A 25997-nucleotide genomic window follows, 5' to 3' on the forward strand; every position below is an offset into this window, starting at 1 on the left:
GGTCAAGCGGAAGGGCTGGGCTAGACGCTCCCCTGGGCACAGATCCTGGTCTCATCACTCTTGCAAGAAGTGCTACCTGTACCCAGAATCCACCATCCCTCCTTTCCTTTGAATGACTCACAGTCAGGATCACAAAGTCAGGATTCACATTGATTTGCAAGCCTCTCTTGCAGCTAGGTGTGACCATGTGGCCACACCTAGCCAATGGGAAATGAGGACTAGCAATCCCTTAACTGCATCCTTCCCTGCAAGGTGGACTGCTTGGGATCCATAACTGGAACCATGGTCAATGCAGTCCTAGGAGGTGATAGAGTAACAGGACAGAAGGAACCAGGTCTTTGGATGGCTTTAAGGACCCAAGGTATCAGCCCACTCAGAGCCACTTTTTACACAAATTAGAAAATTTTTGTGTATGTAAATTTACAGATCTGTTTGCTAGTAACTCAGACTGGGCATGGCACTAATACTAAAAGTTTGGGCAAGTTATCTCATGTCACTGTGTTTTATGGGGTTTTTTGTTTTGTTTTGTTTCCCTTGGTTTTTTTTAGACAGCTTTTTCTCTGTAGCCCTGGCTGTCCTAGAACTTGCTCTGCAGACCAGGCTGGCCTAGAACTCAAAGATCTGCCTGCCTCTGCCTCCCAAAAGCTGGGATTAAAGGCATGTGCTGCTGTGTTTTGGTTTTCTAGCATGCAGATACGAGGATGTCAAATCTTGGCACAAAGATTAAATCTACCGAAGCACAAAGAAGCCATTGTTCATGCTATTGTTATTGTAGGTCGATGTTAGACACGGAGTCCCAAACGGATGGTGCTATGGAACCTTTAGGAAGTGAAGCTTCACCAACGGAAGTGGGACACTGCAAAGCCCTTGGGGTTTTACAGCCCAGCCTCACTTCTTGTCTGCTTTGCCATCTGCCTCATGTTCCTGCTGACAGGCCTTTCCTATCAACTGTGAGCAAAAATCAGCCCTTCTTAAGTTGCTCCTTGTAACATATTTGGTTCCAATAACAAGGAAAATGTTTTGTTTTGTTTTTTTTTTTCTCTGAAATGGGGAATTTCAAGAAACGTCAATATTTTTGATTTTTATTTTATTTTTAATTGACTTATTTTGTTGGGGGGGGTGATTCAAGATAGGGTCTCACTATGTAGACCAGGACGGCTTCAAACTCACAGAGATCTACCTGCCTCTACCTCCCAAGTGCTGGGATTAAAGGTGTGTGCCACTAAGCTTAGCTGAGTTTTTATAAAGTGTGTGCTGAATGTTATGCACGGTTGGTAATGTACATACTATGTATGGGTTATATAGTGGAGTAAAAGAGACCTGTGACTTCTAATTTATTTATTTTTATTTCACATGCACTGATGTTTTGCTAGCATGTATGTGTTGGATCCTCTGAAAATGGGGTTACAGACAGTTGTGAGCTGCCGTGTGGGTGCTGGGAATTGAACTGAGTTCTTCGGAAGAGCAGCCGGTACTCTTAACCACTGAGCCTTCTCTCCCACCCTGACCTGCGGCTTCTAGTTACTGAGGACTCTGCATGGCACCTATCACTCTCAGTACCACCCACAACATGGAAAGACTTAGGCTTCAAAAGCAATGACCCTCTAGGGAGGAAGGTCACCAGACAGGCAGGCGACAGCTGTAGAAGCAACCTGAGCCCAGACGTGACAGCTGGGACCTTTAAGCAAAGAGAGCTGAAGTTCTGAGAACCTAAGGGGGAAGGGTAGTTCCTGGAAGAGTCCTATCCCCAGGGTGGCTCGGTCCCTCCAGGGATGGTGGGGTGGGGTAGCTGGAGGGCTTGCTGGGTAAATGGAAGCATATGGTTGAGTGGGCTGGATAACTACATCCATTCCCTCTCTCTAATTCAGCTTTGTTATTACTCACTTGATATCCAGACACTAGGGGGCGGAAACAAACAAGACACAAAATCCCTGGGGGTGCACATGTATGTTTGTGTGGGGGGGGGGCATTGAAATACCAGCTGAATGGATAGGGCTCGTTTAGATCACATTGCTTCAAAGACAGGAAAACAGACCAAACCAGAATAAGATGACAGTGGTGACTGGGTACGAGGGAGACCTCATTGATGATGAACCGATGGCCTCACTGTGGGGCTATCAACCGAGCCCTGGACTGTGGGAAGAGGCCCTCCATAAAAGTATTAGGGAAGTAGTGCGGCACAACCAGAACAAAGGTCCTGGGGCAGGAAATACGCAAGAAAGGAAGAGCATTGCGAATTGCTGAGGTCATAGTCTCCGAGAGTGGGGCTGTGGCTTTATTTTTTTGTCACTGGTTGTTTGTTGTTTTTGAGGCAGGGTCTCACTGTGTGGCACTGGCTAGTCTGGAACTTGCTTTGTAGCAGCTTTGAACTCACAGAAATCCACCTGCCTCTGCCTCCCGAGTGCTGGTATTAAGGACGTGTGCCTCTATGCCCAGTAGATTGTGGCCTCTTGACTTCACCCCAAGTGTGCTCAATCAGAGGCCCTTGTAAGCAGATGAGACCGATAAATTCTGCTGGCTGCCTGAAAGCGTGGCTTTGCTGAGGACACCCAGGGTCTGTGTCCAACAGGTACTCAGACAATGGATGAAGGACAGAGAGTGTTTGCTCAAATGCCCAAAAGACGAGGCGTTTTGATTAGCACCAGGTCATGTTATGACATAACGGGAGGAGGCAATCTGGCGGAGAACAGGCACTCCTGGATTGGAGCACAAGTTCCTTTTCTGCCTTCATGCTCAGGTTGGTTAGCCTCACTGAGCCCAGTTCTTCAGGAAGCCCACATCCACCCCCATACCTGCTGCTTCTGATTGGAAGCCATCATATTCCCAGCCCCAGCCCATATAGCCTAGGTAGAAAACCTTTCATTTGTGACTGAGGCTCAGCACAGGGCTCGGGCTGCCCCCCTCACATACCTTTTATGTATGTACATTCTATCCATCCATCTCATACTGCTCCACCTGAATACTTTGATTGGCTCAGACATATGCACCTGATAATCAGAGTCAATGGTGCCTAGCTCTGACACTCATTGGAACCTTTTGGGAACAAGGTACCGGCATCCCAATAAGGTTGGAGAGAAACGAGCCTGTAGCCACTGGGACCAACACGACACATGACAGAGTGATGCCAACCCAAACACCCAGCCAGAGTAGTAGAAGATCCCTGATAATCTCAGCACTGTCGGTAGCAGCCAAGCCTTAGAGCTGGATTTGTTTTCAAGTGCATAAAACTAGGACTTCCCTTCTTGGATCGAGCTGGTCTAGGCGGGTTTCTATGATCTGCAAACAAAACTCGGGAAAGAGGAGCTGCAACTCTCCAGGGTTGTCCCTGGGTGGTGGTGGTGGCGCATTCCTTTAATCCCAGCACTCAGGAGGCAGAGGCAGGAGGATTTCTATGAGTTTGAGGTTAGCCTGGTGTGCAGAGTAAGTTCCTGGACAGCCAGGGCTATACAGAGAAACCTGTCTTGAAAAAAAATTACTTCAATTGTTTTATAAAAACAGTAACAAACAGGTCCCATCTATGAACAGAAATAAAAATGCTCCAATCACATAGCTCTGTTTTTCAGGAATAAATGATTCATTTGCATATGTCCATGGCTTACTATGTCAAAAAAAAAAAAAAAAAAAAGATGACTTTAGCAACTGGTGAGAAGGCAAAGGGCTAGGTATGGTGCTATATGCCTTTAATCCCAAAATTCCAGAGTCTGAGGGAGGAGGACCGTAAGTTCAACGCCAGAGCAAGCCCCTGTCTCAAAACATCAGGGGCTTGTGATATGACTACATGGCACAACACTTCCCTGGCCAATGCAAAGCTCAGATTTCAATCTCCAGCACTGCAAAGAAGAGGTGAAACTAGGACCCTGCCTTTCACCATCACCCTCACAGCCAACCACTGGTGTGGCTAGGACCCTGTGTTTCACCATCACCTCACAGCCAACCACTGGTGTCACGGGGAGGCAGGGGGGGCTCACACACCTGTTTGGGGGGCTTGTGCCGATTGTATTCCTCTCCCCAGAGCTTCGCCTCCATCTGGAGCTGCACATCCTCAAAGTACACGCTCCTGTCCACAGGCTCGATGTAGCGTTTGGCCACGTAGTTGGAGGCCCCCTTCCATTGCTGGGCATGCAAAAAGTTGGAGAGTTTCTTCCTGGGGAGAAAGACAAGGGGGAGCCTGTCTAGAACTCAGGGGTTCACTGAGGACACGGCTTTGGGATGTCAGAACAGCCAAACCCTGTCTGATATGGCTAGGTGAAGGAAAAAACGGAGTATAGGAGGTACAGGAAAGGCAACATCCCTACTACTCCATCCAAAGCCAGAAGGGCTAAGGACTAGTGTGTGTGGCCTCCCATCCCACTCTCTGTACCTTCAAATACCCAAGCAGGGGAGTGGCACTCCCTTTCCTTCCAGAGTCCTGCAACTGGGCCAGTGTGGGGTCCAACAGACACTGGATAGAGAAGAACTTGGGCTACAAGGAGGCTTAGGCCACTTGTCTCCATCCTTTGCCTGGAAATACCCCAAAGTCTTAGCTTTCGAGTCTGCGAAAGGATCCCCTGGCCAAGTCACTTACGTCCTGAAGCACTCCCTCATGGCTCCACGGCCGAAGGGCTGAAAGACAGGACAGAGTCGTCAGTGTCCACACCCTGTGATCCCCTCTGGCACTGCCTGCCCATAGGTGTCCTGGGCTTTAACTCAATCCCAACAATCATAGATTGTCCCTCCTGGGCCTCAGTACCAAAGCCAGAGAGGCCTTTCAGCCTAGAGATTGCTGGGCAGAGGACTCCTGATAAACCATCTCAACCTGATGGAAGAACCCACAGCATGGGGCCAAGATGCTGGGGAGGGGCAGTGCACAACAGAGGTTCACAGTCTGCTTCCTGGCCACCATCGGGTGAACAGGCCTCCTCTGCCACATCCTCCGGCTGGGGTGTGCAGCGCTCACACAGGCCCAAAGCAACACGGTCAACAGACCACGAACCGGAAGTTCCGGAACCACAAGCCAAAATAACCCTTTTCTCTTTAAAATGATTACCTAAGCACTCAGAGGCAGAGACAGGAGGATTTCTGTGGGTTCAAGGCCAGTGTGGTCTACATAGCTAGTTCCAGAACAGCCGGGACTAGATAGATGGACCCAGTCTCAAAAAAACAAAACGAGACAAAAAAAAAAAAAAAAAAAAAAAAAAACGGTGACTGTGTAGGGAATTGTGTTGCAGGTGTGAGGGGCTGAACAATGCTGCCTCAGAACAGAAGGAGAGAGGCTAGAAAAAAGGCTCAGCAGTTAAGAGCGCTTTCTGCCCTGCAGAGGAGGGCATCTAGCATCCATGTCAGCAGCTCCCAAGCGCTACTAACTTCAGTTCAGGGCCCACTTCTGGCCCCTTGGGGAACGGTCCTCATTTGTACATGCGCGCGCGCGCGCGCGCACACACACACACACACACACACACACACACACACACAAAGCTGACAAGCACACACATGCCCACACACACTTAAAAATAAGGAAGAAAAGCAGTGGAAACAGATGGAAGGGAGGAGAGGCAACTAAAATGTCCATCGGTAATCTGCCACACAAACCAACTAGGTTTATTCATCCAATGAAGTATTACGCAGCAAAGAAAAGAAAATGAAAAAAATGTTGAGTGAAAGAAGCCACACTCAGAAGACGAAACGACAGAAGGATGAAAGTCTTAGGATGGGAAAGGCTCACCTGGGCTGAGAGGGTTTGAGAAAGTTGGATCTTGGTGGGTGAGCAGTGACCAGGAACAGACTGTGTGGACACTGGCCATGCTTGCTCTGCCTCTCTGGGTGCTGTGTCTACCCTGGGAACACTCCCCAAGAACTCGCTTGCTTCTTGGTGTGGGGATGGAGCCTAGCGCCTCCCGCATGCTGAGGACTGAGATATACACCAATGAGGAACAGCTCTAGCCCAACTGTGTGCTTTTGTGTGTGTGTGTGTGACGTTGTAAGGGGTCCCCTCACTCTGCAGGAGGAGTTCTTTTTCTCAGTTCTGCTTTTTTCTTTGCAGGAGGTAGTTGTAGCCACTGGATGTGCTTAGTAGCTTAAAAACAAAACCAGAAACAAAACGACAACAGAAGACAGGCAGTGCCACGTCAATCAGTCCATTGGCATTGACCTGCCGAGAAGCAAGCCTTCATGACATATGAGATGCCTAAAGCAGGGCAATCTACATTACAGAATGTGGGTTCCAGAAGTTAGGGTGATGAAGGAAAGGGGTGGGAAGGAAAAGTACAGATGTTCCGACAGCAGCTCCTCGGCGGGGAGTGGGCCATCCCCAGTCCCAGTTGGGATTTCGGTTGTCTTGAACTTGTGCAGATCCTGTGAGAGTGCCTGTGTATCTCAGGGATCTAACCCCTGATAGGCAGTCCGTGCTCCAGCAAGGCCTAGGCAAGCATGCTCCCCCTGACCTGCATCCCAAGCTGAACTGTGTAAATTCAGTGGGCACTTTGTAACTAACACACGTTAATGACGTATTATTTACGGACACAAAAACACAGGCCGCTGAGATGGCTCACTGAGTAAAGTGCTTCTCCAAGCCTGACAATATGAACACTCAGGATGGAAAGAAAACCAAGTTGGGGGGGGGGGAAAGTCAAGTGTGGTAGCACATGCCTTTAATTCCAGCTCTCGGCAGAGGCAGTTGGGTGTCCGAGTTTGAGGCTACCTCAGTCTACAGATCGAGTTATAGGATAGCCAGGGCTACACAGAGAAACCACCCTGTCTCAAAACACACACATACATACACCAAGAAAACAAAGAAAAGAGAACCAACTGTCCCAAGTTGTCCTCTGACTTCCACCTGCACCGCAGCATGCATGCCTTCACACACAAATAGATGTAGTAAATAAACACACAATACAGGGCCTCGGGGTGGCTCAGCAAGTAAAAGTGCTTGCCACCTAGCATGACAACATGAATTTGATCCTTGGGATCCACAGGGAGAAAAGAGAGAAACGAGTTGTTGACCTTCTGCAAACATTCTGTGGTCCAAGCATCCACACGCACACATGCACGCACAAATACAATTAAAAAACGTAACAGGTAAACGATAACACAGAGGGAAAAAAAATCCCAATGATAAAAAAGTTAAAGCGGGTTACAGCATACGCGGAGGAGGTGGAGGCAGGAAGGTCGTGAGCTTGAGGTCGTGAGAGTGAGCGCGATGCTGGCCAGCCTGGTGCGCACGTTCAAGGAGGGCACTATACAAACGGCTTGGGAAAGACCCTACTAGGCCCTGTGCCTTCACAGCTCCAGCTTCTGCTCACCTGAGACGCCATCTTGATCAGAACCTCGTCCTTCAGCCATTCCCCGGTGACAGCGTTGTACCTACAGAGATCAGAGCTCACCTAGGGCATCCTGGTCCTGCCCCTCACTAGCTAATCTCTCCCAGGCTGTCTATGGGTCTCAGGACACAGCCTGCTCTGCTCTGCTTGCTGACCCTTGGGGTGGGGGGTGGGTACCTCCTTCCCTCCTTTGAGGGGACTTGCCTCTCCTCAGACACATATTCCTTCTCCATGGTCTTGCCATTCTATGAGGACCAGCACTCCCTGCTGGGCTCCTGTCTGGCTTGCTCTGCTCTTTCATCAGGCCACAACTCCACGAAACAGGCCCATGTCTGTCTTTCTCACCACAGGGCCCTAGTGTGTATAGATGTTTAATGAACACACACTGGATGGATGACCGAAGATATAAATATCTTTATAGCTGGCCTATATCACTGTTAGGTCTCAGGCAGTCCAACAGGTAGTCCATATATCCAGAAACAAGTTTGGCTGACTGAAGGAAGAGCCCTGGATAGATGGCTACAACAGCAGGTCCCAGAGAGGAAGGGAAGCAGCAGTCCCTCAACTTCACCAAGCACCTGGGCTAGGCACAGCCCACAGGAGCAGGTATATCTCCCAATAGGTGAGGACTGTCACAGTGCACGTAGGGGACAGGGAGGGACTTGCCTCTGAGGCAAGATAAGAGCCTAGGAAAGAGTGTGGAGGGAACCTGGAGGAAGTGATAAAGGTGGAGATGAGAAAGAGATTGGGAGAGGGAGGGGACTGATTTAGAGATTGAAGTGCTGAGACAAGTAGAGTGAGATGGGGAGAAAGATGGGGGTGGGGGAGACAGGTGGCATGAGAGGAAGATGAAAAGAGAAACAGAGAGAAAGACGATGAGGAGTGATGGAACGAAGGAGGAAGAAAAAGTGGAAGGAGGGAGAAGGGAGAGATGGTTCCAGAATATTCCATTTCCCACTCCCAGCATCTTCTTTCCCCTGAGCACCTCTGGCAGCCCCAGGCCTGGTGGGCCCTAAACAGGTTTGCCCGGCCAGGTTCCTGGTCTCTGTGAGTCACTACCCTTATCTCTGGCTCCTGGCTCAAAACACGCAGACCTGGGAGAACAGGTTTTCAGAGCTGGAAACCTGGGCAGAGAGGAACAGATGCCTGGCAGGTTCCCTGAGTCTCTGAGGAGGAGGGCTCTGCCAGGCTGTCAGCGTGCTCGCAGCCCGTGGGAGGCAAGCACTGTGTTCTACAGTGGAGGTCACAGATGTTCCACTCCCTCACCTCTGCCCTGAGAGACACCCAGACACTGGGAACCCTGAAAGGGTCTTGCTTGCTGCTCATGACCGCTAACATCATAAAGGCAAGAGCCAGCCAGGAATGGTGAAACAGACCTGTAACCCTAGCTACCTTCAGATGAGAGGCAGAAGAACAGCCATGTTTGCGGTCCTTCTGGGCTACATAGTAAGTTCAAAGTCAGCCTAGGCAACTTAAGGGGACCCTATCAAAATAAAAATGAAGCCAAGGCTGACAATGTAGCTCACAGGTAGAAAGACCATTTGTCTAGTATATAGGAATCCCTAGGTTCAATCCCCAGTAACACAATAAGTAAATGAATGAATGAATGAATGAATGAATGACTAAATGTCTAGTGTTACTACAGTTCGGACAGCATTCACTATATGGTGGGTTATTTCTTTTTTTACATCATTTTTTGTTTGTTTGTTTTTCAAGATAGGGTTTCTCTTCGTAGCTTATGCTGGGTTCTTAAACAGGTGGTTTTGTTTACTCTTTGAAGAGACCCTGAGATGGTGACAATTATTGTGCCTGTTTTGCAGAAACTGGCTCAGAGGTGAGGTCTCCTGCCTGAGCATCAGGAATTCAAACCCAGGTCTGTTTAAAGCTGAATCTAGCTCTCAACCACTCTGGAAACAGGGACAGGAAACGCAAACAAAGGGCCAGCTTTAAGGCTTTCAGTCTTAAAAGTTACGGCCGGAGAAGGAAGCTTCTGATTTAGAAATTTCAGAATGTTCCAGACAGTCATGCTCGGTATCCTCTCACTGGCAGTCTGGGCAGCATAAACTCGGCCATTTAATTAGGAAATAAACGGCGATTCAGCCTGGTCTCCTATCCCTGCTAGGCTTCAAGACACAGAGCCAGGTCAGCATGGAGCCTGCTTTCCCTGGTGATTCCCAGGGCCTGGGCAGCTTGCTACCCCAGCACTGTCAGGAAGAAAAAGAAAGAGAACCTACTTATACTTCCCATGCTGGGCTCCCCACTTATCCTGCCCCAACACGGGGCGGTGGACCTCCAGTGGACAAGAGGAAGCACATGGGAGGCAACTCCTTGAAGCCAACTCCTTGAAGGATGGGAGCAGAAATGATGGAGTAGACAGAGTGCGCTGGCCAAGGGAAACTGATGCCGCTGCGGGGAACCAGGTACCGAAGCCTGCTGCGCTGTCTTGATATTGCCTGCCTCTACTGGTGTTTGCCAGGACAAGTGTTGATGGTGGTATCGAGATCCAGAAGAAACGTGGATCCCTTAGCTGCCCTACTCAACTCTCAACCAACTTCAAATAAAGGATGAACACACCTGTGCTGCACAATCCCTCCCCCCAATGCAAAACACTTAGGACCAAAAGTTTTCCTCATTTCAGATTGTTTCCAATTCTGAACATTCACCCAGACTTAACTGGTTGCGCCCCCCTAGTTCTAACAATCCAACATACTGTAGAACCTGAAATTGGGGTATTGTGTTAGTACCTTTTCTTCGACCCAATGTAGGACCCAAGATGCGACATGCCCCCGACCCCCACCTTCCACCCCAAAATTACTCCTCAAAGCCCTGGGGCAAACCGCCGACCTGTGCCGAGTGGCGTGTTCCGTGGCGATGTCCTCAAGATGGAACTCAGCCCAGGGGTCGGGCATGTGCTTGGCCTTCTCAATCGCGTGCTTCCAGGCTTCCTGCAGAAGGCAAAGGGAGCAAGCACTGGGTCGAGGCCAGGGGCAGCCAGCTGCCTCTTCCCCAGTTACATCCCCCTGGGGAGGACCACAGCATCCAAAAGAAAGGATTCCCATCCGCTGTCCTCCCAAGAACAGTCCCCGAGGGACCCAGTGCGTTCTCACGGGCTCAGCCTAGGGACAGAAGTGACTGACAGGTTAATTACATAATTCTTCCCTTGCTGCCAAAAAGCTGAAAGTGAAAATAAATTTTTTTTTTTTTTTTTGAGGGCTGGAGAGATGACTCAGTGGTTAAGAGCAGGCGCTGTTCTGGCAGAGGAGCTGACTCTGGTTCCCAGCATCACATACATAAGGGGATCTGCTGTCCTCTGCTAGCTTCTTCAGGCAACTAAGCGCATGTGCATATGTGTGCACACAAACACACACCAAAAAAAAAAAAAAAGGTGTTTGGTTTTTTAATAAAATATGAATGCGGGGCAGGTGGTCTTCTGAGAGTTCGACGTCAGCCTGGTCTAAAACGGGAATCCAGGACAGCCAAGGCTGCGCAGAGAAACCTGTCTTGAAAAACTAAACAATAAATAAATGAATAAGATAAGATGTGGTATGCTATTGTGTGGTATTGGGCCGGGACTCAGAGATGTCCCTCAGTGCCCTGGCCATCCTTGGAAGAAGCCCAGCTTCCCAGGCCTCAGCAGGGCTGCACAGTGCCCACCCTCCTACTATGGATCCCTCATGGGGACCCTGTTAAAAATAGTCTGGAAGCTAATCTAGGATTGATGAAACTACTTGGCAAATACAGAAAGGAACAGTCCGGTCCACCACAGTCCCTCTACCCAAGCGGCAACTGTCTGTGCCTCCAGTGAATTCTGGTCTATGCATTAACAAAAAAAAAAAAAGATTGGAATCACACAGCAAATACAAATCACATCCTTTCGGGGGGAGGAGACCACTGAGACCCCATTCTTTATTTAGGGGTCCTAAGCCTCTCCATGCTTTCGCATGAAAACCACAAGCACTCCAGAATTCTAAATTAGAAAGTGGAAGTCATCCCGGACCGGACTGACACTTGCTACAGACGCAGAGCAAGTCTCCTCTCTGCCTTTAAGAGGTGTGCCCCAAGAGTGGCATTGCCTCAGTTTCCTTCTGAAGCCTACTTTCTGCAGGTAACCCTCAGTCTTGGATGGGGGTACACACTGCTGGCTGACCTAGCGCCCTTCTCAGGGCTGTGGGATACAGAGCTGTGTACCCGACACACTTGCCTCCAGGAGATGGTCCTTGGATGCCTTCCAGGACGTCCCAGTACAAACAGTGCTGACTCAAACATTTTTTTGTCTCTGCAACTGTGCATACTTGTGCAAGACCTCAGCAGGATTTGTTTGTTTTCAAAGAAATGGTTGGATTGTATCTGAAGTCTGGGGGCCTGGGAAATAGGTCAGTGGAACAGACAGTTTTCCATCCTGGGCTCCGTCCTCAGCAGTGAAACAAAAGAATTAGAAATAGAGCCCTCCCCCCACCCCACCCCCCAAAAAAGTTTTTGTAAGCTACACTCCAAAGAGCAGTAAATACGTCACTCAAATTTTAATGGGAGAAGATGTCAAGGAAGTGTAAAGTTTACATGTCTGCAACAGTATAGAGTAATGCACTGTGTGAGCTTATTACTACAGAAATGGCCCCTCGCCCGTTCTCCATGGTTAGACTTTGAGCTTGCGCTCATTTTCCCCCCTCTTATGAATAACTCTCAGCAGATATGCTGACGTCCAACACCGTTCCTGAATTGCAATCCCTGTACTTTTAAAGGCAGGCGCATCACTGTCCGCTCTTCCATTCCAGCTGCTGGGAAAGGTTCATCTGTCTGCCTGGGGAGGCGGAGGCTGCCTGCCCTTCTGAACATGTCTATACCTGTGGAGACATGGTTCTCCGGCTGGGTCTATCTTGAGTGATGGCTCCACCACCGCCTAGAGCACCAACAGCAAGGGCTGTCCCACTCAATGCAGACAAGATTATCAACAGAAGTCACCTGACTAAACTCAGTAGCTCCAACCAAAGTGACAGTTGAAGGGTTGGGCTAGTCCTTTCACTGCATGCCTATCACACCTGAGACCCTAAGTTCAATCCCCAATACCACTAAAAACAAAAACAAACAACAAACACGGAAGGAGGTATTCTGTAGGTGAGTGGTTGGCATTTGGGGAGTAGGGGACAAAAAAAAAATCACCTTTTTCCAAACCCAGGCTTCATTCCAAACCTGACCAGCCACCGTTGAGGGTCTCAGTTCTCTGTCCTCTGGCCTCAGCCTCCCAAGGGCTGAATATAGGTGTTCACTACCATCCCTAGCTGCAAGTTACTCTTCTTTTTAAAGCACAGTATAAAAAGTCTAATACAGTGATAGTTCAGAGGGTAAAGACACCAACTGCCATCCTAACAACCTGAGTTCAATCCCTGGGACCCACATGGTAGACAGAAGGAGATAAACAGGGTCCTCATATTGACAAACTGTCTTCTCACCTCCACATATATGCTGGGTATACACACACACACACACACACACACACACACACACACACAAATAAATAAATAAATAAAAATTATTATTATTATTTTTTTTAAAAGTCTGGTGGTAGTGGCGGCACATACCTTTAATCCCAGCACTTTAGAGGCAGAGGCAGGCAGATCTCTGCGAGTTTGAAGCCAGCCTGGTCTACAGAGTGAATTCTGGGACAGCCAGGGCTACACAGAGAAACCCTGTCTCAAGAAACCAAAAATAAATAAAACTAAAAATAAATCAAAATAAAAGAGTCTGGCACTAACATCTGGGCCCCTTATTCTGGCTGCATCACCACTGGCTCTGTATAACCTTCACACCTTTGTTGGCAAATAAGGATAAAAATCTTGGGGCTAGTGCCCAATGTTTTTCGTGTCCCCTGCACCAGGGATAGACACTCCCACCAGAAAATGGTTCTCTGAAATGTCGCTCATCTAGGGTGACTCTGTCTGAGCTTGCTGCCACTGGTATGATGCATATTTTTTACAATAAAAACAGTACAGGGCTGCATGTACAGTCAGTCAGTCAGTCTGTGTGTGTGTGTGTATTACTGGGACTTGAACCTAGGGCCTTATGCATGCTAGGCAATCATCCTACCACTAAACTATATTCTTAGCCCTGCACTTATAAAACAAAGCCAACAATCAAAAATCAGCCCCCCGGCAGGAGGCTCCTGAGTTCACACACACACACACACACACACACACACACACACAAATAAGTTAAAAAGGGAATGGAATGGCTTGGTTCTTCTAAGAACACAAAACAAACGCAAATAAACAGAATCTCAACAATATGAATAATTTCCTGGAACAGGCAGAGTGACGCTAGGAAGAACATGTAAAGAGTCTGCATAGTCCTTGGCACAAGTGACAGCTGAGCTGGGGCTTTCTGTTCTTGGTTTGGTTTTTTCCTTTGTTTTTGTTTTTCAAGTCAGGGTTTCTGTGTAGCCTTGGCTGTCCTAGAACTCACTCTGTAGACCAGGCTGGCCTCGAACACTCAGAGATCTGCCTGCTTCTGCCTCCCTGAGTACTAGGATTACAGTCGTGCATCACTGCACCCAGCTTTTGGTTTGGTTTTTGAGACAGGGTCTCATGTATTCCAGGCTAGCCTCAAACTTGATATAGCCCAGGGTGACCTTCAACTTCTGATCACCCTGCCCCCACCTCTCCAAGTGCTGGAATTACAGGTGTGCACAAACAATTGGTTTACGCAGGGCTTGAACCCAGGACTTCATGCTTGCTAGGCAAGCACTCTGCCTTCTGAGCTACAGCTACAACCCTCCTTTTAACATATTCTTTCAACGAACACAGCAATCATTGCCTTTTATGAAGCATCCAGGGACCAACTGAGGCCTCCTTCGAAGATCAACTGTTCCATTATAAATGTTCTGTTTGACTGTTGTTCTGTAGATTCCAAGAAATACAACTCTGAGTCAGCCCAACTCTCCCTCCTGGAGGAAAAGGAGGGCTTACACCAGACTCCACAGAGAAATGCAAAGAGCAGGAAGAACTGAGGGATCACAGCCATGTTAGGATGGGAGGCGACCGACAGTGCTATATGGCTGCCTCACCACGCCACACACACCTAACAGCTTTATACACACATCCGGCCCTCCACACAGCAGCGAAATACTGGAAACTGTCAAAGCATCCCACAAATCCCAAGAAACCGAAGAAACTACGATATTAAAGTACATCCATGCCACAGTCCACTGCAGAGCAGAAAGGTGACTTTTTTCTTCCTCTAGTTCTGGGATGAACCTAGGGCCTCCCGTATGCTAGGAAACTATGTCCCCAGTGTTCTTTGAGCTTGTGTGTGTGCTTGGCCCACGCCTGCCAAAGGGAGCGTGATTCCCGTGAACCATATGGCAGAAGGAAAGAACTGACTCCACATACAGGCCCCAGCACGCGTGTGCCTTCCCACACACAATATATAAATAATCTTAAAAAGTAAAAAGCAGGCATGGTGGCAGGTGCCTTTAATCCCAGCACTCACGGGGTGTGAGCTCAAGGCCAGCTTGGTCTACACAGCAAATTCACGGCCACCCAATGCTACATTAATGAGGTCCTATCTCAAGATCAATAAATCAATCAAACCAAAAATCCAAAAGAAATTCCTGTTTGCAAAGAGTAGCTACAACTGGTCTCCCTAACTCCTGAGGTTCGGAGCCCTGGATGGGAAGGAAGGTAAAGATGCAGAGAATAAAAACCAAAGCAGTCATGTGATATAGGGTGACATAATGCCGTGGCCTCTTGGGAGGCCCGACCCAAATAGCATTCTACAAGCATCTCACGGCAGTTTGTGGGGACAGATAGATAGGTGGAAGAATTACAGGGTCAGAGGACAAGGGAAGTTTGGAAATGTGAGACTCAGACAGAAGGAAGCTTTGCCCCGGCAACAGAAGTTAAACGCAACTGCTCTCTGATCTACCCCAGCCACTCCTCAGCATGAATGCATGGACATAAAATGTCTAGGGGCCAGCAAGATGGTTCCGTGCGTAAGCGCACTTGCCATCAACCTGGATGCCCTGAGCTTGATCTTAGGATCCCTCCGTTCCATGAGTTCCTACAATTTGCCCTCTGACTTTTACATGCATAGTGTGGTACATAAATAAATAAACAAACAAATTAATTGATACACGGAAGTAATATTTTTTAAGTCTAGAAGAGGCAAAATCATGAAGGCAGAAAGTGGATTAGTGGTCATGAGGGCTGGATAGGCGAGCGAGGCGAGCGTTCCTCAGGGACACAGCTCTCGACAAAGTTAGCTATAGGTATGGATGCATAGTTTGACATACTGAAAGCCACTAGATTGTACAGTTACATGTGCAACTTGAATGGTATGTGGGTTATATTTTCTTAAAGCTGCTAGGAAAAAAGTGAAAATGAGAGAAAGGAGGTGAGCCCTTGTTAAAAAACACCCTTACACACTTTACCAAAACATTTCGGCATATTCCTTGATAAATATGAGCCCTTACAGCAGGGTTCCAACCTCCTCAAACTCCTCCTGTGGGCCAGACCCCAGGTCACCAGATAGCTTCCTTTCCTATGCTAGGGCTCTTTTTCAACAGGCCAGGGGGATTTCATCTTGCAGGAGATCAAAAGTTGTTGGTTTTGTTTGTTTGTTTGTTTGTTTGTTTAATCTCTTTATTATTTTAGGATGCTAGAGACTGAACCCAGGGCCTCAGGCTGGCTAGGAAAGCACTCCAGCCACTGAGCCACCAACCAAGCCCTTAAGCTTTGTTTTCTGACTACACTGCCAAAGCACACAAACTGCTTCTGGCTTACTTTCTATGGTCATGGTCTGTGGCCTGAGGCTGCCAGGGTGGAGCCTCCCAGGCTTTAGGCAGGGACGCCTCTCTGCTCAGTGAGTCATCACTCCCAGTAGCTTTCCGGAGTCACTGTACCAAGCTGCCGGAACCAAACTCAGAGCAGCAACGGCACTTACACAACTGAAGATGAGAGGGACGTACAAAGAAGGTGTGCCCACACACTAGGAGGGGCACTTAGCCGGTGAGGTCAGCCATTCCCACACAAGTTTAAATCCAAGGTTTTGCCCAAGCCACTCTATTCCTAGGAAGTACATTCTGGGGCAAGTGTATCCCTGTTCAGGCAAAACCCCACGTACAAGGAAACACTGTCCTCCAACAAAATGAAACTCAGCCACTGACGACAACAAACAAATAAATAAAACGCTGGATGCACGAAGCCCTGGGCTTGATTGCAAACACTAAAAAAAAATTAAAAACAAAACACAAAATACAGTGATACAAATTGCAGCATCGCTCTGAAACGGGATCTCCACGGAGGGTGCATGATCCTGTGGACTCCTAGGCGTGTGACTTCATTTCCATCTACCATCTGGCGAGCTTCCAGCTGTCTGGGGCTATAGGGATCACTGTGTACACTGTGCTGAGTAAGGCACGTACTGCAGAGCCAGCCCAGACCACAGCCAAGCTAAGGAAGTTAGATTTTGCGTCAGCTCCCAAGGGGATACAGGAAGATGGCCACCGGGGTGGAAACCCGTTAATGACCTCTCCGTGAAAACAAAAGAAGACAATCAACATACCCTCAACAGACCTGAGATGGAACGGGGGACACATTTTCACTTGTTTAATTTACATGGTCTAGATTTGCTTTACTTGTACACATATGATGCATAGATTACATGTATATTTGATAAAAATGTGTGCTTTAAGTCTGCATATAGGGGGGCTGCTGAGACAGCTCAGGTGAAGAGCATTGGCTGCTCTTGTAATGGACCCAGGTTTGATTCCCAGCCTGCACATGTCGGCTCAAAAGTAACTCCAGTTCTAAGGGGATCCCACATCTTCTTCTAGCCTCCAAGGCACAAAAATGATACACAGATGTACACGCAGGTAAAATACATTTGCATACCTCTGTATACATACAAAGGGTTCGTGAATACATATGCATATACTTAAAGTGTATCTGTATTATTATGCTATTTGCATTAAGGGGTTTGTTGACTTTTTTTCTCAAAGAGTTAGGGTTGCTGTTCAATGGTATGTACTGAATGTAACAGTGAGTTTCAATCCCTAGCATTGCAAGAAAAAAAAAGTTCTTCCAAAAGGCCTGAATAGGGCCGGCAAGACCGCTAAGTGGATAAGATCGCACTTGTCAAGCAAGCACCCACCGAATTCCTGGATCTTGAAGGAGGAAGGAGAGAACCCACTGTAGAAAGTTGTCCTGATCTCCACACAAGTGCTGGGGCGCACACACACACACACACACACACACACACACACACACACACACTAAATGAATAGATAAATAAATTTAAAATATAAAGATAAATAAAATTGGTAATGGGGGAGGGGAGAAGAAAATGTAGAAGGGCCCAGCGTGGCGGTGCACACTTTCAGTCCTGGTACTAGGGAGGTGGTCAGAGACAGAGTTCAAGGGACAGAGAGGGTTTGAGGCCATCCTGAGCTACATGAGACTCTTACAAAGAAAGCCCAAAATACACACCTTTAATTCTGGCACTCAAGAGACAGAGGCAGGTGAATTCTTGAGCGCAAGGCTAGCCTGGTCTACAGTGTGAGGTCCAGGACAGCCAGGGCTACAGAGGGAAGGCCCTGTCTCAACCCCCAACCCTCCCCCCTAACAAAAACCCAAACCACTGTACTGTGGGGAGGTTGGGTGAATGTGGGAAGAGATAACAGGAGGAACAAAAGTAAATACAATCAAAATTCTTGATAAGCACGAGATTCTCAAAGAATAAAAACTTTGTATTAAAAAAAAAGTTCACACTTAAACCAAACAAGCAAACCAGAAAGTGTAGAACTGTCCAAGGTGTGAAAAAGAATAGCCACCTTATCTGGTCCTGCCCTAAAGCAATCCCTCCCCAGGGTGATACTCTGCCTTAGTCAGTCAATCTCTCTTCCTCCCTCCCTCCCTCCCTCCCGCTCTCCCTCCCTCCCTCCCTCCCCCTCCCACACTCCTCTCATTTCAAAGCTGTACATTTAAACTGAACTCTGGGACTGAGGCCCTTTCTCACATAGGGTAAACCGCCTCTGAGGGAAGAGTGATATCTACCTAGAGGCCTTCTGCGTGATTCTGCCCTATCCCTTGCGAACAGGGACCCTGACAGAACCTGACATTTTGCAATACATACCCAGTAAGTACCTGCTGGGGCCAGATTTTTGGAGGAAGGCCAGATGGCCATCTTCGGTAAACAGCCCAGCTAACCATGTCAACAGTACAAAAAGGAAAATGTATATGTGTATATATATGTATATGTGTATATATATATATATATATATATATATATATACATATATACATGTCAACACATATGTGTGTGTGCCAAGGGAAATGAGGTTGGAAACTAAGCTTAGTCTTTCCTTGGACCCACTCCCATGGTAACAGTAAGTGAGCAATGAAGACTTAATCTGTCCCGTGCCTGGTTCAATGTTTTTATCAAGTGCCTCTTATCAGAAATATATCGCATATCAGAAATCCTGCATATCAGATATTGACATTATGATTCGTAACAGTAGCAAAATTACAGTTAAGAAGTAACAAAAATAATTTTATGGTTGGGAGACCCCACGACATAAGGAACTGTATGTTTTACAGAGTCCCAGCATTAGAAGGTAGGGAACCACTGGCTTTGGTCAACGAAAGGAAACTCTGTGGGGCTCCCTCAGTGTTCCCGGGGGCTCTTAGCTGACTCCTCACGTAACTGTTGAGTGTCACTCCATGAGTCAGCTCCTAACTGCAGGCTGGGGCTGTCTGAGGTGGAGCGTTGGGGCACTGGGAACACATTGCAAAGCTGCCTTGGGATGTGGAGCAGGATAAACTGGAACCTGCCCTTCAGGGGCCCCACAAACCCAGAGGAGACTGAGTTATTTCCGGAGCTATGCGCTGGAGAGTGAGTTAAGCCCTGAAATGGGGGAAACAAACAAACAAAAACCTACCCCAAAACAAAACAAAGCCTGGCTTGGTGGCACACTCCTGTAATCCCAGCACTCAGGGAGGCAGAGGCTGGAGGATCAGTGTAAATTTAAGACCAGCTTGGTCTACAGAGTCCAGGACAGCCAGAGCTATACAGAGAAACACTGTGTCGAAAAACTGACTAACCAATCAACCAACAAACCTAACCAGTGCCTTTAAGAACTAAAATGATAAAATTTTCTAAAAAAGAAATTCTAAAGTCACAGGAGGATGGTTTTAATTGGAAGTCTCAGTGCAGTAACAGGGATTTTGCTTATAATGCTAAGTCACTGTCTATAACGACAAATTAAACAAGGATAACAGCATTTTGTTCTAACCTTCCCTGTGTGTTATCAGATGATGCCCAGGAACACTCGCCTTCCTCACTCTCCTGACAACAGGCTGTCAGGGAGTGAAGAGAACTCTAATAACCTTTTCCTCAGTCCAGCACTCTAAGGAATGGCTTTCTGACCAAACCAAAATAAAGAACTACATTTTACACCACAAATCCCTTCACTTAGCTAGGCAAGGCAGGAGGATCTCTGATTTGGAGGGCAGCCTGGTCTACAGAGTGAGTTGCAGGATAGCCAGGGCTACACAGAGAAACCTGTCTCAAACTAGACAGATACATAGACAGACAGATGGATAAATAAATAAAATAAAAATAAACCCCTTCACTTAAATACACACATATAGCATGGAATTAAGATACTTAAAACTATACAAATAAGATTTTGAGGCAAGATAAAAAAAAAAAAAAGACAGGGAAACTCGGAGATGTGGAAAGGGAACAGAGTCTTCACTTAGGAGTGTTTCAAATGAAGTACTCATCAGCTAAGAGCTGGGGAGCAGCCCCCTCCCCAATAATTGACATTTCCTGTACAAGTTGCTCATGTAGACTTAATTTTCCTTTCATGCAGAGACATTTTGTACCAAGTAACAGTGACCCAGGCTCAGGCCTGAATGCATAGCATCTTGGGTAGATCCTCCATCCCTTCCTTAAACCACCACCAAAACATCTCCAACAAAACTGGTTTACAATGAAGAAGTCCTGCCTTCTGCACCCCTGTGAGGGAGACTTTTACATTTCCAACTGTAATCCTGCAGGTGCTCCTAAGGAAACACCCAGCGGTCTCATTTACATTTCTTTTCTTTTTTTTTTTTTTTTTTTTCTGACTGCCTCTGCTGGGATTAAAGGCTCCAAACCACCACGACCAGCTCTCATTTACATTTCTAAGCAACCCTTCAAACCTCACCAAAATCCAACATATGACTGCTGTTAAAACAAACAAGCAAACACCAAACACAGGGAGCTGAGCAGCAGGTAGGGAAGGCAGGGGTGCGCACTGTCTGTCCGCACTCTTCTCTGACAAGCCCACCACACACGAGCACACATAAACACACTCTGCGGAGTCTTGCCTTTCCCTCTGAGCCCCTCTCTTTCTCTCAGCCCTCGTGCCTATATTAAATCATCTTTATTGGGGCTGGGAGTGTGGCTCCTGAAAAAACACAAGAGGTCCAGAGTTGGGTCTCTCTACCCATGTCAAAAGGCAGGTGGACATGGCCGCCAGCTGTAATCCTAGAACAGAGGGGATCCCCAGGACAACCTGACTAGCCAGAATGAGCAGATTTTATAAAGAGACCCTGCCTCAATTTACAAAATAGATAGTGATGGAAGAAGCCATCCATGCCAACTCCTGGCTTACACACACATGCACACACACACACATTCATGTCAACGCCAAGCTTGCACATGCATATACATATACACATATACAATTACACACATACAAGCACCCACATGCGAACATGTATACTGCATACATATATGCCAAAAAAAAAAAAAGCCCTCTACAAAAACAAAAACCCAAACCTTTATTAAACCCCCAACTCTACTGGGCATGGTGGCTGATGCACGCCTTTAGTCTCCCAGCACTGGGAAGGCAGAGGCAGACTGATCTCTGGGATTTTGAGGCTAGCCTGGTCTACATGGTGAATTCCAGACCAGCCAGAGCTACATGGTGAAACCGTCTCTAAAAGCAAAAACCAAAATCAATCTTTGCATCATAAACTGGCTAGTCCTGAAGTTCTTCTCTACTCGGAAGTCATGAACCATGAGATAAAGTCTTTAAAGGTTTAGGGGAGGATTCCTCAGACTGAGGAGGACACTGGAGGGTTGCTTTCTGTCTCTGAACGCTGAGATACCCTGGATACACTGACAGGCAGAGAACTCCAAAAGTGAGTTTGTATCAGTCAACAAAGGACTTTTTTGTGTGTGCATGGTGGTGCTGGGAATGGAACCCAGGACCCCATAGGACACGGGAACATGCACTGTACCTCCAAAACCCAGTCATTAATGAGCGGTCAGGGCCACCTCCTGGAATGCAGAATCACAAAGGGAAGCGACAGAATTTAAGCACCTACGGTATGCATACGATCTGAGGTACCGTTTCAAAAAGGACGGTTAACAAGAATTCAGGCTGTCCCCGGTGAAGCCACAAAGCGAATGGCAGGCATCTGTTTGCTTCGCTGTACTCAGGGTTTAGCTAGTCTCAAAAACATTACATAAGTGTAACTGAATTAAAGCATGTAATTCAGTACCTAAGCTCATGCCCATTAAATGGTTTCCAATAAAAGCACAAGGTTCCATGCATAATTTTGTCTGTTTTGTCTTACTAAAAAATCTCTTTTTCCCAGCCTATTCTGTCATTTTTAAAAGATGGGGCCCCATGTCGCAGGCTGGTCTCAGCCTGAGGATGATCGTGAACTTGTAAAATAGGCACTATGCTGTTGCATTTGTGAAGGGTGTGGACAGTGGTCCTCTTTATCTGTGGCTTCCCATCCTATGGTTTCAGCTGCTTGTGGCCAATGAGAGACAGCACAGAAGTATCTACATGTACACAGTACAACATGCTATCTCGAGAGAACGAGAGCGCCCACGCACTCACAACCCAACCTTATAGTCTGTTCGCTCTGGCTTGCTTCTTTGCAGTGCTGGAGATGGAACCCAGGGCCTTGGATACAGGCAGCAGGTGCTTACCTGAGTGACACCCCCAGGACATAGCTCTTATTTTACTATGTTGTTATAATTGTTCTATTTTATTTTCAGTGACTGTCAATCTCTCTCTCTCTCTCTCTCTTTGAGACAGGTGTAGCCTTGGCTATCCTAAACACACTTTGTAGACCAGGATGGCCTCGAACTCACTGCCTCTGCCTCCCTGGGATTACAGGCGTGCATCACCATGCCTGGCTGTGACTTTTGATGTGTCTAATTTATGGCTTAAACCTCTATCACAGGTATGTGTGGATGGGAGGAAAGAGCACACAGAGGGTTAGCCACTCCTCATGTCTCACACATCCCCTACAGTTTTAGAACACGCCGTGCATGAATAAGGATGGATCAGCCAAGCACGGTGGTTCTCACCTATAGTCTCAGCACTTGGGAGGTGGAAGCAGAAAGATCAGGAGTTCAAAGTCATCCTTGGCAACACAGTGATCTAATGATTCTGAGGCTTCATGAGCCTATGTCTCAAAAAAAAAAACAAAGCAAGCAGTGGTGGCCCACACCTTTAGTCCCAATACTCAGGGAAGGCAGAGGCAAGCAGATCTCTACACCAGCTGGAGCTCCTGGACCCCTGCCGTAGACCTCAGCCTGGTCTACAGAGCTAGAGGTAGTTCTAGGACAGCCAATGCTATACCAAATAAATAAATAAATAAATAAATAAATAAATAACCTTGAGCCAGGCATGCTCCCAAGGCTGAGGCAGGAAGCTCATGAGTTCGTCATCAGTTTGGCCACTTCATGAGACCCTGTCTCGCCACCACCAACAAACCGAGAGAAATAAGATCCTTATACTTTTTAAATGCTCTTTAATATTTTCCATTCTTTCTTGAATGTCGGGATGCAATTAATCAGCTCACCAAAACCGTGCACACAGAATCGCATATACGAATTTCCAAGAAATGAGATGCTTGCAATCTACAGTGTCCTTCAATATTTTCTATTAAATCAATTTTGTCCTATTTCTCAAAAAAAACAAAAACAAAAACAAAAAAAACACTCATGAAAAGGTTTTCAAACAGCTATTCTAAACATCACGTTTGTTTATTTAATTGTGTGTGTGTGTGTGTGTGTGTGTGTGTGTGTGTTCGCCCATATATGGGGGCATGTAGGTTCCACAGCATAACCGCAGAGGCCAGAAAACCACCTCCAGGATTCTGTGTGGGTCCTGGGGGTCCAACATGAGTCGTTTGGTTACCGACAAGTGCCTTCACCTGCAGAGTCATCGCACCAGCCCCAAACGGTTTTCCATCTATTTAAAAAGCACTGCTATGTGTCGACAAATCTTAAGCCAGCAGTCACCTCCCAGATGAACAGGAACACCCTCCCGGGCAGAACGCGCTGCCGGGGTTCCGAAAGAATTAAGATCAGAGAATTAAGACACCGATCAGAGACCCCCAGGTCGGCAGGCCACACAGTGCAGAACCGGCGGCCACTCACCTTGAAGTGGAAGGAGCCGGCCGGTGACCCTGTGGGGCCGCACTCGCTTTTCGCTAGGTTGCTGTAGTAGCTCTGGGCCTTGGAGCTGACGTTCCGGTTGGACACGGGGTCATCAGTGATGGGGCAGATGAAGTAACCCTCGTCATCGTCACTGTCTGCGTCAGAATCGCCGTCGTGGCCAGCTCGGGAGGACCCGCCGCCGTCAACCCCTTCCAGGCGGAAGATGAGGTCTTCGTCTGCCATGTTGCAGCGGCGCCCGTGTTCCCCGGGGGCTCCGCTGTGCAGCCAGAGTTACTGCGCGCGTGCAGCGAGGACGGTCCTGTAAGGGAAGCAGAGCGGTGGGTGCCGGCGCCCGGGCGTGAGGGTCGTCCGGGGACCTGCATGACGATGGTGGTGACCACCCATCGGCCCAGTCATTTCACTTCCGAGAACTCTTGAGTGCTTGGAAACCAGAAATAGCAAGCAAACAACCAGAGCTATCACAAACCACTCCTCTCCTTGACGCCCTCCAGAACCCCCACAAATAAGGCCTACAATGCACGCTTTGCGAAGGCCACACCAGCTGGGGTGCCTGGACCCCTGCCGTAGACCTCACTCAGGCCTTGGCTGCTCCTCTAGGCGACGCATCAAGCGCATTCCTACCTCAAGGCTTTTGTATTTGCTTGTTCTCTGTGCCTGGACCAGCCTTCTGAACTGTGCCATTTCTCACTATTGGCATGGTAGCCCAAAGGATGCCACTTCAGAAAAATCTTATTTCCAAGTCAAAGACCCTGTTCTGTTTTCTTCTCGGTGATCTTCCTGAGTTGAAATTGTCCTGTGTACTTTCTACTCTTACTTCTATTTATTCTTTTTTTTTTTTAATTGAAAATAAGATTCTTGCTTGGTGGTGATGGCAAGCGACTTTAATCCCAGCACTCAGGGAGGCAGAGACTATGAGGGTGTTGGGGGTCAGCTTTATCTACAAAGTGAGTTTCATGACAGCCAAGGCTACACAGAGAAACCCTGTCTTGAAAAACAAAAATAAAAACAAACAAACAACGACAACAAAACAACAAGAAAATAGATTCTTAAAAAAAAAAAAAGAAAATAGATTCTTTTTTCACATAGTATATCCTGATTATGGCTTCCTCTCCGTCTACTCCTCCCACTTCCTCCTCACCTCCCACCTGGATCCACTCCTTTTCTGTCTCTCATTAGGAAAAACAGGCTTCTGAGGGATAGTAATGAAAATATAACAAAATAAAATATATAATAAAACCAAAACTATTACTTTGGAGTTGGACAAGACAGACAAAAGGAAAAGAACCCAAGAGAAGGCACAAGAGTCAGAAATCTTCTCATTTGCACACTCAGGAATCCCATAAAAAACACTACTCTGGAAGGCATAAGATATACACAGAGGCCCTGGTGCAGCCCAAGCAGGCCCTGTGCATAAGGCTCAGTCTCTGTGAGTTCCTATGAGCTTTGCTCACGTTGATTTACAGGGCCTTTTTTCTTGGCGTCCTCCATCCTCTCCGGCTCTTACACTCCTTCTGGTGTATTCCCTGAGGTCTCTTACTCTCTGAATAATGTCTGGCTGTGTGTCCCCATATTTGTCCCCATCTGCTTCAGGAGCGAGCTTCTCTGATGATGGTTGTGCAAGGCACTGATCTATGACAATAGCAGAATATCATTAGTAGCCATATTGCTACTTTTTTTTCTTTTTAATAACAGTAGTATTTGTTTTTACCCCAGGTCCCTGGGCTATCTATTCTCAGGTTCCTTATCACCCAAGCTGTGCTGGGTATGGGTTCCATCTCAAGGAGTGAACCTTACGCTTATTTTACATGCGTATACATGGTGTGTGATGCCACAGAGCGGGTATAGAAGTCAGGGAACAACTTGCAGGAGTTGGCTGACTCCCCTCCTACCATGTGGAGTCCCAGGATGGAGCAGGCCATCATACTTAGCAGCACCTGACTTTTATTGCTGAGCCATCTTGCAGGCCCTTTTTCCTTCTATTATCCACGAGCCCACTGACTGGCTTAGAAAGTGCCTGGCACAGACAAAACATTTAAGTGTTTCCCCTCAGTAAATGAACACCCTTACAATTGTCCTCTGAAGTTCCATCAGTGGAGGCCTGGTATATAAATTACAGCATTTCGTTCTGCCCAGTGAGGTACTGTGTGATGGCTAGAAACAAACGAGGAGGTCTAGAACCCAGGGACACACAAGGATGGTCAGCGGAGAGTCCACCGAGACTGAAAGATGGAAGTC

The 25997-nt window shown here is 47.5% G+C and overlaps 1 protein-coding gene across 3 annotated transcripts in view; it reads right to left on the bottom strand.

Annotated features, from left to right (window-relative positions):
* Eef2k (eukaryotic elongation factor 2 kinase) overlaps window positions 1-25997 on the bottom strand; it is a 57712-nt gene that overhangs the window by 15856 nt on the left and 15859 nt on the right. For all 3 annotated transcript variants that reach the window (XM_060366917.1, XM_021635673.2, XM_060366916.1), the window contains exons 2-6: window positions 23742-24060; window positions 10140-10240; window positions 7278-7338; window positions 4565-4602; window positions 3973-4144 (exon numbers count right to left, since the gene is read on the bottom strand). In XM_060366917.1, the coding sequence (XP_060222900.1) occupies window positions 3973-4144; window positions 4565-4602; window positions 7278-7338; window positions 10140-10240; window positions 23742-23984 (615 nt within the window). In that variant the 5' untranslated portion in view covers window positions 23985-24060. The remainder of the gene's footprint in view (window positions 1-3972; window positions 4145-4564; window positions 4603-7277; window positions 7339-10139; window positions 10241-23741; window positions 24061-25997) is intronic.

Source organism: Meriones unguiculatus, chromosome 14, assembly GCF_030254825.1.
Source record: "Meriones unguiculatus strain TT.TT164.6M chromosome 14, Bangor_MerUng_6.1, whole genome shotgun sequence".
NCBI classification, from domain to species: domain Eukaryota; kingdom Metazoa; phylum Chordata; class Mammalia; order Rodentia; family Muridae; genus Meriones; species Meriones unguiculatus.